Genomic DNA, 18,382 nt, shown 5'->3' on the forward strand with positions numbered 1-18,382 from the left:
AGTGAATAAAAAGCTATTAATACAAGAAAATACTTTATACTGTTATATATATCAGGTTTTGAGTGATCAAAATCACATATAAAAAATTATCAGCATTAGTCTATAAATTGGCATTCGATGGCCACTCAGTTATGACAGATTGTTCTAGAAATGCCACCATAGACGGTAAGATACCCAGGGCATCTAGGGGTCTTCTCTGCACGACTCTGAACAGAACAATACTTACAGCTCACACTCACAGGATAATATGAAATATGTAAGTAAGAATTATTATGTAGCAGAGTGAGTATCAAACTATTTCCCCCCTAATAAGGATATTTTCTTCTTTGGAGTGAGAGGACAATTATTAACTCAGTCTCTCTGCTAATGGAATCTTTCTCCAGACGAATCAGTCAGAGTCTTTAGTGTTTTTAAATCACATTCAAAGCAGAAATAGTATAACTGAAGAGTTGCCTTGCCTCAAAACACAGGGGAAATCTAGAAAGCAGACTCATTGCTGAGGAGGTAATGATTAGTTTCTGAAAAACACAGTACATTAAGAGAAATTCTGATTGCATGGTTAGGTTCACAGAAGTCAGAAAACGTCCTGGTTAATACCACATGTAAAACCCTACTACTGCCCTCTTGTGCACATGCATCCAGTGACTCTTCGGGTTTCTGACTGCACATTTTGGGTGAGAACATACTCGTACTTTTCAGCAGCCTTATTCCTTGTACACAGATATAGTTAGTACATTAACACTGACAGTGTCTTGCATACAAATGAACTTTCAAAAGTTCCTATTTGTAACGCTGATGAAAAGGTGATGCTATTTTTTTAAAATTCCCTAATCTGGGATTATAAAATTGGCAAGAAATTACGAGTGTTCTTTTCTTTAAGCACAAGATATCCTGCCTGACTCACCGTGCCTGAAAGCATAACACAAGGGCTCATTCCGAGTTCCAGACAACAGATGCATACAGTCTGCAGCTGCAAAACTTACTGGTATATAGGACACGCTCTCCTGCGACATTTAGTCATTATCACCATTTTTTTTCTGCCATAGCACGGCTCCTGGATTTCCTCATCGCACGTGAGGAATTAATTTGCCATGGCCTTTAAAGCAGCACTCCCCACTGAACCCCAATTCTTCCCCTACACACGGTCAGCAGGTATAAGCTATACTGTAGTCCCAGCTGTGCTACACGTACACAGTTACACCTAGGGGAGCTGGGTGTTCCCTAAATGTGTCTGTCCCGAAATTAGGAAAAAATTCTTCCCTGTGAGGGCGGTGAGGCCCTGGCCCAGGCTGCCCAGAGCAGCCGTGGCTGCCCCCTCCCTGGCAGTGCTCAAGGCCAGGCTGGATGGGGCTGGGAGCAACCTGGTCTGGTGGGAGGTGTCCCTGCCCATGGCAGGGGGGTGGCACTGGGTGAGCTTTAAGGTCCCTTCCAACCCAAACCACTCTGTGATTCTGGGATCTAGGGTTAGTCACAGCCAATGCAGATCACTGTGCACAGGCTGCCAGAACGGTTCCTTACAGTCAGGCTGTAGCAAAAAAGTCACTGATGGGTGGTACCAAAAAAATTATGCAGAATGTACTATGCATGACATGTTAATATTCCACATTAAAAGACTATGCTGAAATGCAGACTCTAAAATAATTTTAGTTTTAATTAAAAATGTAAATTTTCTACCGTACTTTAAAAGTTGTAGGTGTTACATTTATAAATAAATAAAATACAGACATAAATAAAAATCAGTATTCTAAAGAGATCAGATAGGAGTTACTTCATGTATTTCTGCTCATATCTTAAAAAAAAAAAAACCCAACTCTACAACTGTTCTTCTGCAGCAACTCCTAATATAGAAGTTTCGGAATTCAGGAGCTTTTTACCATTTTCAGTGTAAGACCTAACAATCACATACTAAGATACTCAGGAGAACCCAAAGAAAGTACTAATGATACCTTTTCTCCTTTCTGTTTTGGAACTACACGTTCTGACTCCTTATCACACTTGTTGCCCAACAGTATTACGTCCACTTCATCACCTGCTTTCTAGAAGAGAACCAGCATTAATAAGTGTCAAGTAAGAAAAAAGCAAACAACAAAAGCCCTTCACCTTCAGCTCACACTAACCTTCTTTGAAAGTAAAGGCTAAATTCTGTCCTGACCTTTTCATCTGTGGAAATATTTTCCCCTCAGTTAGCGGGATGGGGAGGAAAACAGCAAGTTTGCAAAGAGCAGAAAAAAGCTGCCTACAAGTGCAGGGTATAATTTGCAATATTCATAAGAAAGTATACGGTGCATGGGCACCATCTTCTGACGAATGCTCCATCTTGAGACTTCAAAGTGACTGGAAATGCCCCGAATTCACAAGACATTGCCTCCCTAAAGTAATGGGTTCGTGGATTAGCAATTTAGCCTGGTCTACATCCAGCACTCACAGGTAAAAAGGAAGGAATTTGCTGCACCTGAAAGAGCACCTCTCTGTGCTTCGCTTTTGCACACAGACAGTAAAATTATATTCAAAGTGTTCAAACCCAACATAAAAGTTTGATTATTCCAAGACACTTAGAAGGCGGCAATAGATTTTTAATGAAGTAAAATTTAAAAACCTCATTGATTTCCAAAGGAAGAAAAATCTAGCTTTTGACCTTGTCTCCATCCTGTGTTCCACAAATCCAGTTACGTACGTGATGACTGTGAAATGCACTGAGTGCTTTACATCAGTGTTATTTTAAGATAAGCCATTGTAACACGACATGACTGGAATAACGACAAGGAAAGAGAACAGTTCTGCAACACCATGTTGAATTTGAAAACTGACATTTGTTGTGAAAATCATAATATTTAAAACCACTTTTGAGGCTTAAATGGAGGAACCTGGAGGTCTCAATCTAGAGACAAAGCTAACGTGATCTTATTCTGAAAGTACATGCTCAGGCAGCTTCTCTGATTACTCCAAAAGCCTGGTCTCAGGCTGCAGTTCTCTCTACAAGGACGCTGATGAAATCTATGATCTCTGTTAAAGTCTTAATTTTTATAACTTTGCCATAAGACAAAACCAGGCACAGGAATGGTCTTCCCCAGAGCTCATACATATGCACACGGACACACGCCCCTCCCTTCAGAGAAATGGAAAGAAAAACCTCTATTCATCAAAGGATGAGAGAATCATTATTTTTAGTCTATTTGCACTTTTACAACTAAGTTGCCTCATTCGAAGAGTACAGCGTAGGCACCATTTATTATTAAGGAACACTACTCCATTTTTTTTAACCCACTCTCATTTTTGAGTCAGCTAATCTCATTTCATACCCACAGCTGATGTTCAAGCTAATGTAGTATTAAAATGAAGCAAGCTCATCATAAGAGTATAAAGCACAGGCCCAAAATAATGAATCAATCTAACCTGGATTAATAGGCAAAAATGCTGGCTGTTTCAGAATGCACTGAAGCTTTACTCATTAAGGTCAATGGTTCTCCTACATAAAATTACACACATCGGTCCCTAAAATAGGGTAAATAGACAATTTAATCTCATCACATAACCAACCTCTTAAGACTGTATGTAGCTGAAGGTTATACAACCGACATTTGACTTTACTCTGAAGTAGAATTCACAGAGAAATACCAGCACACTTTCTGTACAAAATCAGGAAATCCATCCCGTAAATGTACTTCTGTACAAACAGCACAAATTTTTGCAGTAGGAGTGTTCTTTCTAAACAGCTTCAAATAGTAATGAAATTTAAAGGATGTTAGAGATACCAGGACAGTAAGCATTTGTTTCAGCAAATAACTATTATTTCTACATGAATATAATGTAATAATGTATTTTCACTTTGACTGGATCCTCCACCAAAGCATTGCAAGTACTCCTTTTTTTTTTAAAGATGGTACCTTGCAGTTTCTTGCTTTTAGAAAAATGAAGAATATCCACCAAATGGTGTCCATTTCAAATTTTGAAACCTGATTATATAGATGAAGTCTTAAAAAAAAAAAAAAGAAGTCAATATGATTAGGCAGAAGCTCGCCCATGTGCTCAGTTGGCATAAAAACTGCAGAGGTACACTGATTTGAATTGGACAAAAATATGGCTCTTCAGTGCTTCCAGAAGCTCGCTGTGTATTTTCATCCTCTTTTATTTATAGCTCAGGAATAAGCTTTCCAAATGCAAAATCTATAGCTAAGAAGAGGATAGTTATTTTACAGTTGTTAAGATGCTATTATGCAAGTCAGCACTGACTAAGCTAATAGAGACAGGAAATGTTTCTTCCCATGTCATGGAAAAATACTATTAAAAATTTCACCAATTTCATCAAGGCAAAAAGAATTTTTTTTTTTTTTTTTGAGAAGTAAAAAAAAAAAGTGTTTTGCTTTGGTATCTCAAAAATACATCCAGATTTTTTGTTCACTCTCTTCAGTTCTTCTTCTGGTTTTAACATTTCAAAGTTCACATTTTACTGAAACTTAATAAAAATAATCGAAACCTGGAGAAAACCTAGCCTATATTTTTTAACTGTCCAAAAAAGGAAACATCAGCACTAAATTTATCTCAAAAAATTGGAGCAGAGAGATTTATTGAGACTGACCAAGGTTTTTTTGAAGCGTCTGGCAGACCTTGGAGTCACCAGGTTCTGGCAAAAAGGGGTTTTCCCCCAATGGATTCCAGGCAGCTGGAGCCGGTGGTGGCAGGAGCCGGGCTGCCATGACCAGTGGCGATGGGAGCCAGGCTGCCGGGCCCGGTGGCCACAGGAGGGGGCAGCGCCAGAGCCTCACACGCAGCGGCGCCGTGGACTGGACACGACCGACCGGACTCGAACGCTGTCCCACCGTGGTGCGCTCCAGCAGCCTGCCCTGGTAGGAGCCAAACATCCACGGCCTTCACTGATCGCCAACTTCCACCCAGCTTGGGCACCCAACCAGGTAAACACCCAACTCGCTGCTTGACTACGTGGCTATTAACAGAAATCAGAAATGCAAAAGGGAAAATACCTTGCTGATCCCATTGGATGTCTCGTTTTTCCTACGTTAGGTCTTTTTTTTTCTGCGGTTGTTCTCATTTCGCAGGGAAACCGTTTCACGGAAGTGCTGTGACTTCACGTGAGTATCAAAAGTAGCAGAGACACCTTTATCGACAGAGAACTACGTCACGTTTGTACACACAGGTCACCAGAAGGAACCACCCCTTCACTTTTTAAACGGGGCTCACAGACCCTACCGTGAACGGCTGGCCCCCAACATCCCCTGCCGCAAACTGACTGGGATTACCAGTTCATCCAGACTCCTGGCTGCATAAAGCTACCTGTCCAGTGACAGAGCTTACAGAATGACCACCTTGTCCCTCCACCACACTTCCAGGGCGTAGCTGCAGGGCTGCATGACTGTGGTACTCATCGATTGCAGTTTGGAAAGGGAAGAGGAGTTTGTTTGTAGGTCCAAACAGTGAAACTGAGAACCCAGACCTAGAAAATACACTGTGGTAACACTTAAATAGTTTGTATTTGAGGAAGAAATGTAGCATTAATGTAATTTTTCAGATCTGAAGAGGATACACGTGGTCACACAGCAAGATGAAGGCAGAGCTGGGGAAGGCCATGAAGCTGGGAGGTTTCTTCTTCCTATTCACTAGACAGTGACACCAGAAACTTACCCTTTGTATTAATGAACAGTAATTTGTTAGGAATACATTGTCCTCAGTCTCTCTGACAGCATCACAAGGGTAGTATTCATTTTATGATTCCCATACATGCCTCTTTCCATATATTTTTCTAAATGCCACCTTGTGACCTCAGTTACAAATGCCTTGATTTCAGGCCTTCAGTGGAAATAAACAAATGATTGTTTGTTTGTCTATTAGAGAACTCAGACACAACTAGATAGAAACCAATTTATCCTGAAACCAATCTGGGATTAGAGAAAAAACAATTTAGTAAAGTGACAAGAACAAGAATTTTCAGTTCTAATCAGAGCCGTAACAACAATCCCATCTATGAACAATTCGATTCTTTTGACACCAAGCTTTCCCATCTGAGGAAGAAAAACTTAGAAGAGTTTGAAGTCAAGCTAACCTACGTTTGTAAAGCAGTTTGCTGTGCTGCTTTTAGTGAAGTACGGTGCAGAAAAGCTGAAAGGCAGCCCAGGATCCCAACTCTCAGCTGCATCAATCGAACACAAACGGAAAAGGGCGCTACGCAAAAATGGCAGCAACCCAACACACCCACGCATTTCATAGCCTGGTGGAGGGGTCACTTCTTCACGTAGTACAAACAGAAAGCTGATGTATTCCAAGAACACTAAAATTATGCCACCAAGGCTTGCTGCTGCATGAGAAAATGAACTTATCTTCCCCATGCAGAAAACTCTGGGCTAGCAGAGAATTTCCAGCACAGAGACGATTGCTAGGAACTGGTGATGCCACCTTCACAGCCACACCAGAAGACCAGCACAATGAAAGCCGGTCCAATGTATTTAAAAGAAAACTAGGACCTACCATCTATGTCAGAAGTTTCCGGAGACCCAGATGCCATGCATGAACCATGGAGCGACCTAGGTTGGCAAGGACTTTTGGAAGCCATCTATCTGGTCTAACCCCTTGCTCAAAGACGGGCCAACTTCAACGTCAGCTCAGGCGGCTGAAGGCCCTGTTAAACCGAGTTTTGGGTATCTCCAGATCCTCTCTGGGAACCTGTGCGAGCACCTGACTTTCTGCCAATACGTTAGTTGGAATCTTGTTCAAAACATCCTGGAAATAATTGTTTTCTGCGAACGGATTTGGTACACACTTACTTGTATTTAATTTTTAAAGGCCAAACAGAATCAGCCTTTCAGAACAGCTGCGTACAATAGCTAAAAGCCATGTCAGCAGACAAGAGGAACACCTTCACTAATTGGACATGACCTGCAATCCTACGAATAAAGAATGGTTTCAGGTTCTAAAGTAATTTTCCTGCAATTATCAGGCTCTTAATGAGTGCATTACAAATCCAATATACCTGTACTGGATTTGCCAATAATGTCCTAAGATATTAATCTGTGAGTATATTTTTCTAGTGAGCTTTTTAAGCAGTCACGTTACTTTCCTCTAGTTCTGAATACAAATTTTACAACAATACAGATATGGCAGCATATTTGTGTCTGGAATTTCCTTGAACAATAATTCATTTTTAATAGGAAAGTTGCTGTATTCCACACTTAAAATAACCGAAATACAATGAGAACATTACGGGTAATCTGATTGTAATAGCACTGACTGGCCAGTTTTTATAAAATCAATGGAGTTTTTAGAAACGCTAAATTGCTTAGATTGTTATTTTCAGCTGTTGTCAAAATGGCTCAGCACACCAGATTTTTAAAACACTTTGTGTTTAAAATCTCTATATACAAATCATTACAAAATGAGTCTGAATTGTCTCCAAAAATCCTGTTTGATTGGTTCAGGTGGAAGCTTTATATTACCTGTTAGTCTGGTGTTTAATGAAACTCGTATTTGTTTCCTTCTTGAAATTTTATCTGATTTTTCGACATTTGCATATTTTAAAAGGGTGCTGTAGCAACAGCCACTTTGACACTGGGCATTTGTGAGGAATTAAATACTAGTTTGCATTCACAGTCCAAAGCAAATGCAAGGAATGTCACCGACCTCCAGTAAGTAATTAATTATCACAAAATGCCCTGTGTTTTAACAGTTACTGCTTAAAAACAGTTCTTTTGCAATGAATGTCCCCATATATTTTCACCAAGACACTTCAGAAATTGATATCCCACTAGGATTAAATTAAATTTTCTATTATTATCTAGCTCTATTACAACACTCACTAATTGCTAGTTTTGAGATTGGTACAATCAATCATGCAATTTACATTCCCAGAAATTGTCTTAAATGGAGTATTTTTCCATTTTTTTAAGTTTTAAACTAACAGATTACCTTCAGGAGTGAAGATTAAACAATCTAAATATTAACAGCTCGAGTATGTTTACATGAAAGCTTGTAAGTGTCGCAAACAGAAAGCAGGGGCTTGTACAGGTGTGATTTATGGACTGACTTCAGAAGATCTAAGCCTCTGTGGTGGCTGCAAGAGCTAGTGCCACCCCAGCCATACGGCCCTGACACTTTCTTTGTGCTTATGGCTGTGCATTGCAGCCCACTGAATCAACCACCCTGTTTATCTACTTAATGACAGGACAAAATCACTCCTCTGGAGGCAGCGTGAAGACAGATCAGTATTTTATATATAAATTTATACACACAGATAGATAGGTATATGCATCTATAGATATATATTAAAAAACTGATGTATATGGTTAATCTACACTTTCAGCTTCAGGTAACAGTAAACCTACTATCACACTGTGTGCTGAAATCACAGCTAATCACGAAACTGTACCACCAGTGGCATATCTACCTGTGGCTTTTGTTGGTTTGCCGGACGGGACAAGGGCACATTCTTTTCTTAACGTTGTCATAAAACACGTGTGTTAACCCTGAAGTGCGTACAGGCAAGCCAGCAGAAATATTGTTATCAGCAAATCTCCTTTGTAACATGACTGAAGTTGGGCTCTGTTGCCACTGACTTTTAAGACAGCTCTAAGGTCAAGGATAATGACGTACTAGGTCACCATAGTAACGTTCTTAATACTGAGCTAATGCAAACGTAATGTTTTACCAATGGTGTACGATATCCTATGTATATATTACTGGATACATGACCATGTGTAGTTCATGAATTCAGCTGTATACTGAAGTTGTGAAGAGAGAACAGGACACGTTTGATGGCTCTATTTCGAGCCCACTTTCCCAAGATGAAGCCTCCCATCCATCACGTCATATTCCTGCCGATTCACAGAGCACTACGACAACTGCCTGAATGTTTACCTGATTTTAATCAACAAAGAGCACGACCTTGCTTGGATTCTCACACAAGCATGCTAACTTACACAAGCGTTCCATCTACAAACTTCCACGCTGCTGCTCAGGGCAATCTCACTGCTCTCCACAGCTTCTTGAGGAGGGGACGTGGGGAGGGAGGTGCTGAGCTCTTCTCACTGGTACCCAGCGGTAGGACACATGGGAATGGTCCAGAGCCGCACCAGAGGAGGTGCAGACTGGACATCAGGAAGCATTTCTTTACCAAGAGGGTGGTCAAACCCTGGAAGAGGCTTCCTGGAGAGGTGGTTGATGTCCCTAAGCTGTCAATGTTTAAGAGGTATTTGGACAATGCCCTTGACAACAAGCTTTAACTTTCGGTCAGCCCTGAAGTGGTCAGGCAGCTGGACGAGACGATCTTGCAGGTCCCTTCCAGCTGAACTGTTCTATTCTAAAACTGATCTGCCTCTACCTAACAGAGAACACTTCAAGAGAGACCTAGCAATAAGGACTCAGGGCACAGGGTTACAGGCAGCTGCATGATCTGACGTCTAAGGGCTTGCCCACTCCTCCCTCCCTGGTTCCTCCCTCACATTGTACCCATTCTTCTCCTGGCCCTCCTACTCCTACCTGTTTACCTTGCGCCAACTCCAATAACTGTCAGACCTTTCTATGAACCTCTTAAACTCACTGACGGAACAGAAACCCATCCCACTGGTTTTGCTGTTTTAGTTTTCCACCACGTTAGAAAGTCAGAGTGAACCTCAGAGGGCTCTGACAAGCTCCAGAAGCAGCACAGTGGGCACCAACACTCAGGAGCAGGAAGGGAGTGGGAGCAGACTCCCCATCTGGCAGCCATGTGCTGCTGAATCACTTCCTATGTCACATGAAAGCCCATGCTTCTGCCTGCAGTACCGCAAGCAGCTGAGCGGACCAACAGCTCACTGCCACCAAAAAGGGATTCTCCTCCTCCTCCCCCAGTTCCTCCCTCTTGAAACCATCTTCTCAAAGGGAATATCCAGCAAGGACAAAGAGGATGTTTAATTTGATTTGTTTCTTTTGATTCTTGGGATGAAGTAACTACACTACGGTAATGAAATTAGGAACGGAAATCACTGGTGGTGATACGGAATTTTGACAAGGAAGCCAATTAAAATCCTGGGATGAGCTCACGGAGACTGGCTTGTGCACAGCCACACCAGTGACGACAGCACCAGCACTCGGCATGCGCGAAACCGGACTGGAAGCTACATTTTAAAAGTCCTTCAGAAAAACACTCCTGCATCACCATGGGCTTTGTCCTGGATAATCTACACTGTATTCCAGTTTCAGATAAGAGTAATCCTTCTGTCAGACGCTGTTCCCAGTTAAATATAAGAAATTCTCATTAGAAACGTACAGTTCAAGGAACAAGAATAAATCTCTTGCGGTCATTTAAAACCTCACTGCAGTAACTCATTAACTACCTTCATTAAGAGACCAACCACTGTTAAATATATTTACCTCATGTATGTCGTTCATCCAGCTTGTTATACTTTGAAAACTGTCCGGATTTGTGATGTCATATACAAGAACAAAGCCTTGGGCGCCCCGAAAATAGCTAGTACTAAGCGTGTGGAATCGTTCCTGGCCAGCAGTATCCCTGAAAGAAATGGTAAGAAATCACACACACACAAAAAAAGAGATGATCAAACTGCAGAACTCCCAAGAAAAATCACTTTAAGGCGTATTGTCCAAATTTTGAATGGTGTACTCTAACACGAAAGGAACAAGAAAAAGAGAAGGGTGAGAGAAAATCTGGGTGCCAGACAGAGTAGTGAAAGAAATACACTGGAAATATATTTTGAATTATACAGCCCTACTAGGGAAGCTAAGCCAGTGGTTGAAGTCTGAGCGTAACTTCAAGCCCTTCACTGCTTCTTTATATACATAAACATTAAGATCAGTACAACTCAGGTGATAAAAAAATACCTGGAGTACAAGCACTGCAGGAGTCCGATGACATCCCTTTGCAAACTGTGACACAGACAGTAAGCTGGTTTAGATGGAAGCTGGGTTTGGGGAAAAAGCTATAAAATACAGGGATGCAGAGATTCCTACACCTAATTATGCCTTAAGAAAGCTGTAAACAAGCCTCCAAGACTTTTATATTGAAACCTGAGATGGAACAACTGCAGATCTAATAAAGGTCAGATAATTCAGAGCTACTCTTTGAGAAGTCAAATACTGGTAACTATAACCTTCAGTATCGGATGCCTGGAGAGACGGCTGTCAGTAGCCCTGTAGAGCCTTCAGAAAAACCTCGAAAACAAAAAAACAGAGTGTAGATTCCCAAAGACTCATCTCACCAGCCTTCTCTCAGTGACCCTTTTGAACATGCATTTGATGGGTAACGAAACGTAAAGTTTTCTTGCTTTGTCACTTCCCTCAATGTTCCTATACGATTAAATATACTTAATGTGGATCGTAGATCTGCACTGTTTGTATGCTTCAAGTTTTATTGTCAAAGCAACCTAGTGACAACCCTCTTTTTAACGTAGTTGCTGCAAAAAATATGCACCCCTAGGCCAAATTCAAATTTTAAAATGACCTAGTAGGAACAATTGCACTTTAGAAAGACACACAATTAAAAGCAGATGGGATTTTTCACGCTGTAATGTAATTTAGTTGGCTCTCATTTGTGATATGAATTAAAACTTACCATATTTGAAGTTTCACTCTTGTATCATTAAGTGTTACCGGTTTTACTTTAAAATCAATGCCTGAAAGAAAGAAGAAAACTTCTCATAATAACATTGATTCCCTTTGAAAATCGTTTCGTAGCTCTAGTTATCATGCAATTTTGAACAGAAAGTGAAAAGCAACGCTATCAAAGAAAGAACAACAAGCCAACTGTATACATTCCAAACAGAAAGGGCAAAAGGAAATTACTCAGTGGCGGTAACAACTCTGTGCCAACACTTTACACAAATACCACACAAAGCAATGGAGGGGCGGGTTGAAGCAAAGGTGCAGACACTCTGAAACTACACGTAGGTATTTCCAGGCATACACAGGTGACACGACAGCAGTTCCATGGTTTATGCAGAATAATACTTGGTTAATATACTGGTGATTTCAGTTGCTTCCAGTCTCATCACAGCAGCGTGGCAGCTACGAATGGGGAGGTAGTAATGCTTACAAAGCTGATACACACACAACTCCATTTTTCTGTCCTTACTTTCAAAGCCCTAAAACAATATCAAGGGTTACATGAACAAGAATTAGCTGTACCAGTTAAATGCAAAGACACACTCTGGATTTCATTCAAAATGAAGAGGATTGTCTCTACAGCCTTAATCACTGTATCTCCCAGAACCAGAGTGCTAATGCTAAAAATCAAGCATCAGCACTTGCAATCAGTGCAGAACATTGTCTCTACATACACTACAGATCTTTCCTCAAAGACACTTTCCTTATAATATATAGTGTTTTCCTTTCTTACATTATCAAATTAGTACTCCCAATGTGGTAGATGATACCTGGACTTACGGGTTCTTGAAGCTCCAGTCTTAATATTAGAGTCTGCCCAGCTATCGGCTGCTATCTTGGAGCGATGCGTTTCCTCACAGTTAACCTTTTGGTTTTTCCCCAATTACTTTATTGCTAAAATTTGAAATACCCTTTGATAATTTCTCTGCTCATTTTTTTTCCCACTGAAAAACAATAAGGCTATTTCTGTCAATTACATTAAGTGAAGTTAAGGTGACATTGCGATAGCTGGCCATACCGCACGGTCAAAATTCCATGAGGTCAAATATGGCTAATTACCATGACTCCAGAGTGGCTTTTCACCAGCAGTAATGTCATTTGAAAGAACTAAACAGATTGAAAAAGCACAAAAAAAATTAAGTTAATACCATTGCACTGATTTCTGCAAGAACCTGTCTGCCAAAAATCACTTTATCAAAGGAAAGCAGCCATGGCAGTAAACCCAAAAATGCAGGCAAGGAAATGCTCCCTTCCTTCTCACCGGCAGATGTACTGAGCACAAAACTCTGACAAGTTCACTCTCACACGCATGATTCCAATGCTATTAACATTTTTGAGTGCGTGTGGTAGAAGAGTTTAGGTGGATTTTTAAAATTATTATGATAATCATATCCTTCACTTGATGAATTTTTATTGAAGCTCCAATGGAAAGGAAAGATGAAATAATATAATTGGTATCTGCAATTAATATTACACAAAGCTTCCTTGATGGAATTAATAATGTCAGATGGAAATGTAATTTAAGTCAAATTTGCTCATGTAAGGTGAAATTCCAACGTGATGGAAAACACTTGCTCCTGAAATTCTCATGGTTTTGTTTAATTATCTGTATCACTTTCTACAACTGACGTTAGAGGGACAGAGAGGGACAGAGTACTGGGAGGCTGGAATGTCACTTTCAAGCGGTGCACTGGAAATACAGCAAAAAATTATAATCCAGCCAGGGTTATATTTCACTATAGGAAACAGTTCTCAGTTGACATACATTTTAATAATAAATTGCTATAAACTTTTTTTTTTTGTTTATAAAAAGGGAAGCAAAGTGCTGAATCAGACTAAAACTTAATCTAAATTAAAATAAGGCTTATTGACTTCTTAAGTCAACTTCAAAATTTATTGACCTAAAAGGTCAATGAATTTTAGTGAAAAACACAAGTCAATATGTTCTGCATGCATGAATTGTTCATGTCTTTATATGAAATTTCCAGCAAACTTAGCAAATTGGAAAGCCAGAGAAGAAAAATGAGAAATACAATGCCAAAGACAGCTCACAGATTTCAGATGCTTTTAGCCCCATGTATTGTACAACATGACCAACATAACAAAGCGAGCATTGATTACCGCTCTTGAGATAAATGTTATTTGAATGCAACAGCTTGAACCTGCTTCTTTTAAGCTGTCAAATAAAACCAAGAAGGGGTATGCTGGGTACAAGTTCAAAATCTAATTGTTATTTCCAAGTTTTATAGCCAGGAGATTAATTTCTTTTCTTTATGGTCCAAATAACAAATATGCCCATATTAGGACTGAGGCACCTTGAAGACAATTACGTCTAAAAACCATCAAAATAGTCAGCCACAGGGGACTTCAGCTGTGAATTCCCCCAGTATCTCTAAAATAGTCTTTGGCCATCTGCAAAAGTCCTCTTCAAAGAGGTCCTTTGCAGCTGGCCTAGAAAATTACAACACCCTTTTCACCCCAATACTGCTGGCAAGTTCCTGATATAAAAAGCTCAAAAAAAAATGTCCACCCAGAGAAAACGTGAGTTTGAGCAGCTTGGCGGGATGCAACAGTGACCCACCGTGTTGCTCGTACCCGTATTTAACCCTGACTGGCTCTTGGGGCATTACTTGCATCAGACTTCTCCTGTACAGGTCAAGGAATAGCTGAAGCAGAGCGGTATCCGAGCGGTCACAAGTACTAACAATTACTGGTTTGGTAAGCAAAGCAACTCAAGGGATAAGATGGCTTGTTAGGAAAGTCAGAGTGACAAAATTCCAGCCTTGTAAAAGAAAAAATAAAAAATTAAGATGCAGATTACTACTAGCATTGTTAACACAGGACATCTTTACCTTCCATATGGTTCATTTTCATCGATTATTTCATTCTAAAGTGAGTATCAGGGAATCTACACAGACTTCAGAGCTGGTTCTCTTCAACATCGTGCATTAGAAACAAATGCGTGAATCACTTGAATTTGCAACTTCACTCTCAATAAATATTTTTATTTTAAATATAGGTACCAAAAAGCAAAAGTTTCCTTTTGAGGAAAAAGTCGAAATAAAAAAAGATTTTTTTTTTTTTTTTTAATCCTAAAGTGGGAGCTGCACCACTTCCAACTAGGACAGGTTTGGGAGGACTCACACCTCTAAGGAAATGTTTCTCACAGAAAATGTGTGCTGTGGGACCGCAGCCACCATAACACAGCAAAATAACAACCTCACAGCCTGCGAGACCACAATCCTGTTCCCTTGTATACAAGCGGTTTTTTTGTTCATAAACTTTCTCTATGGCTTTATACGCAATGCCATTGTTTAAACAAAAACATTTATTCTGTATAGTCTATTCATAATACAATGCATCTGCCTTATGATGCATTTAAGTTTAATTAGAAAACTATAACTGCTTGTAATTTAACCAAAGTGCGTAACTGAAGAGGAGGAAGGGCACCCAGCCTGGAGTGTTTAAGTGCTGCATAAAAAGCTTTCAATGAAAATTTACTGTGGGTGCTTTTTCTTTTTTTTTCATAAAATACATAATTTCAGAGAAGTTCACTACTACTGGAGTCTACTACAAAATGTTGGGGTTTTTTTTCCCCTAAAATAACACTAGGATTTTTCCCAGTAACACAAACCTGTGAATCATGATGACACGGAAATGAGACTTTGAATAACCTTTTAACTTCTGTGCCTATGACCCTTTGCCATGAAGGAAGGCGGTGGCACATGATTTTGTCAGGGAGCTCAGATGGCTGAGAGACTGCACAGCCCGATAACCTCCCTCTACTCGAATCATGGTTCCAGCTGGACAGGTAGGCCAAAAAATCAGTTAATGTCGGACAAGCATTCAGTAGGCTGCATGGCAGACAGGGATCATTTGACTGAGCTTGTATGAAACAAGCATCAGGATGAAAACATTTGTTTTGGTGGTGTCAACAAAGAAGACGACATCACGAACAGTAAGGCCATCGCGTTGTCTTCTTCCTCTACACCGTCAGGGGCCACGACCTGTAGGCCACGCTCTCGGTTGTAGCTGTCTTCAGGAAAAAAACTTCCACTTCCAATGTCACTCTTTTGAAAGCCATCACCCACAACCCCATTTGTTTAAGTCTAAGCTCTAATACAGTGTCCTGGTTTGGCTGGGACAGGATCCCAGCCCAGCCAGGACAGGCAGGCCGTGAGCAGTTTGAGCCAGCCAGGGCAGCTGCCCTGAGTGAGCTGCAGGGGTACCTGTACCATCATGTCATGGGCGTTATAGAGGGGGAAGGTCGGCAGAGGAGCTCCTGCTGAGGTTTCTCCTGCTCCTCCGGCTCCTCCCTGCTCCCGAGGACTGCTCTGCTGTTGACTGTGACTGCTGTGTATTCATGTGGCTGAGCACAACTGCGTGTACCTGTGCTGGTATTGGTGCTGTTTCACTAAATCTGTTTTCACTTCAACCCCTGGGTCTGCTCTCCTTTTCCTGATTCCCCTTCCTGGCTGGTGAGGGGTCAACAGGTGATAAAGCAACAGTTAAGAGTTTACCCCTGGATATGGGATAAACGTAGACAGACACCTCCTAAGATGGAATGAAATGGAACACAGTATTTCAGAAATAACTTCAAAATTGCATTTGAATAACAAATATGACATTTGGATGGTTCATTTACATTTCAGATAAAAATTTGTTGAAAAACTTTTAACTCTCAAGAATAAGTTTCAGGAACAGTAATAAAACCAACAAGGTTAATCTCAGTCCATAACTGTCACAAAACTTTTTTATCTTAACTATTCCAACCCACAACTTGGAAAATACAGTCTTAATATCATCACCATACAGGAGTTTTCAACTCTGCAGTGGACTTAATGCAGAGTAAAAGAAATTGTCTCAAAATAATAATCTCGTGGTCAGGAATCTATGTTCCAATATGAAACACATCAACAAAGCTGATGTTGATTTTCTTTGGGACTCCTTACTAAGCCTGGTAACAAGTTGCCTGTCACAAGCACCAATTTCACAACTTTACTGCTAGTTGTGTTCTTCCCTTTTCATTCCTGTCGGTTTCAGAAGCTGCTTTGCAAGAACAGGCAAGAAAATAAAGTGGTTTAAGATCAGCTGTTCTCACGTGGGCAGGTCAAGTCATCTCACATACATTAAGTATTCCCTGGACCAAGTGCTGCCACAGTTACCAGTTGTTGAGACAACTCTTCCCACATGGAAAAATGTGTTAGAGAGACACACATATTCCAAATGCAGGAACACACAATTTCTTGTGCACATTTTAACTTTCTCTTCAAGAGCACAGAAAATGGAAAAAAAAAAAAAAAATTCTTACACAAACTTTTAAAAATTAAAATCTCCCAATCAGAAATGGGGAACATCTCCACAGCAAACCAAACCACTGCACCCACGTTATACATCTTCATGCTGATGACCTGGTTTTCAGCATGGGGACACGGAACTGGTCGTTCCCCACGGAGCTGGTGTACCACGGCAGTGGGAGCTCCCCATCACCCCCCACCCGCAGAGGTGCCGGCGAAGGCAGCATGGTGGTGCAGCACAAAACCGCCTTGGTCTGGCAGGGCTAATGATTTCCATCGCAGCAATGGCTCTGCTTTAATAATCACGCGCACGGCTACCTACAGTAGAAGACATCTTGACTTTATACCGCTAAGATTATTAGCACAAAGTTAAACGCCTTTCTAGCACGAAAGACTGAGGAACCGTGCATTTTACTGATGTCTGACAGCTCTTCGAGGCAGATCCCGTTTTCTCTGCACCCACACCGCTGTACAGCAACAGGGCCTGGAGTCGCGGGCAGTAAGAAACAGTAAGAAACAGGTTGTCCTAAGTTTAACAACGGAGTAGGATCCGAAGCCCCAGCCAAACAGCAAGGCCAGCATCCCAGCCGGCACGAAGAGGTTCTGCAGCCAGGGTGGCACGTTCCCTGACACCTCTGCGAAGCTTTACGTTGTTAGAAGTGGCTGTTTAACAAGAGGGAGACCCAACACCTCCGAGACAGGCAGCGCCGAGCAGCAGGTGCCGGCAAGGCTGTGTCTGAAACCCGCGGCCTGCGGGCGTGAGGCGGGCCGGGGAGGGCAGGGCAGGGCGAGCGAAGGGCGGGAGCGAAGCGGCCGCTCAGGGACTGCCGGCCCGCCGGGACACACGCCAGTTCCCCGGGGCCGGCGGGGCCCCGCTTCGCGGAAGGCTGAGGGGGCCGTGCGACGGGCTGGCGGGCAGCCGGGGGTGTGCGGGGCGCGGGCGCTGAGGGGCAGCGGGTGCGCCCGGAGCGACGCGGGCAGGTGGCAGCCCGGGGGCTGCGGGAGAGCGGCGGCAGGGCCGGGGGGGGGGGGGGGCCACCCGCGGTCACTCACCGATCGTGGCCAAGTAGGAGGAGGTGGGAGCCCCGGCGGGCGGCGAGCCGGGCTCCGTGTACCTCCGCACGATGGAGGTCTTCCCCACGCAGGACTCCCCCGCCATCACGATTTTCACCAGCAGCGGCGGCTTCCCCGCACCGCCCTGCCTCAGCCCCGCCATGGCGGGCGCCGAGTGCCGGCCGGGCCGGGCCGGGCCGGGGTGAGGCGGGGCGGGAGCCGCAACGCCACGGGCCGCCCCGCTGCGAGGGAGAGCGGGCGCCGCCCCCGCCCGCGGTTTTGGGGGGGGGGGGGGGGGGGGGGGGCGGCGGCGCCTGGGCCAGGGCCGGGCGCCATCTCCACCGGCGGCTGCGGGGTCGCCGCCCCCCCGCCCCGCACAGGTGGGGCGGGCCGCAGGGAGCCCCGGATGCTGCTGTGGAGTGCGGGGCAGC

The 18,382-nt window shown here is 42.6% G+C and overlaps 1 protein-coding gene across 1 annotated transcript in view; it reads right to left on the reverse strand.

Annotated features, from left to right (window-relative positions):
• The window catches only part of LOC104350082 (ras-related protein Rab-10), a 29,677-nt gene extending 11,539 nt beyond the window's left edge, over window positions 1–18,138 (reverse strand). The window contains exons 1-4 of the mRNA XM_086472593.1: window positions 17,952–18,138; window positions 11,552–11,612; window positions 10,354–10,492; window positions 1,947–2,036 (exon numbers count right to left, since the gene is read on the reverse strand). Coding sequence (XP_086328719.1) covers window positions 1,947–2,036; window positions 10,354–10,492; window positions 11,552–11,612; window positions 17,952–18,114 — 453 coding nt within the window. The 5' untranslated portion in view covers window positions 18,115–18,138. The remainder of the gene's footprint in view (window positions 1–1,946; window positions 2,037–10,353; window positions 10,493–11,551; window positions 11,613–17,951) is intronic.
• Between the last annotated feature and the right edge of the window lie 244 nt (window positions 18,139–18,382).

Source organism: Leptosomus discolor, chromosome 13 (genome assembly GCF_034619465.1).
Source record: "Leptosomus discolor isolate bLepDis1 chromosome 13, bLepDis1.hap2, whole genome shotgun sequence".
NCBI classification, from domain to species: domain Eukaryota; kingdom Metazoa; phylum Chordata; class Aves; order Leptosomiformes; family Leptosomidae; genus Leptosomus; species Leptosomus discolor.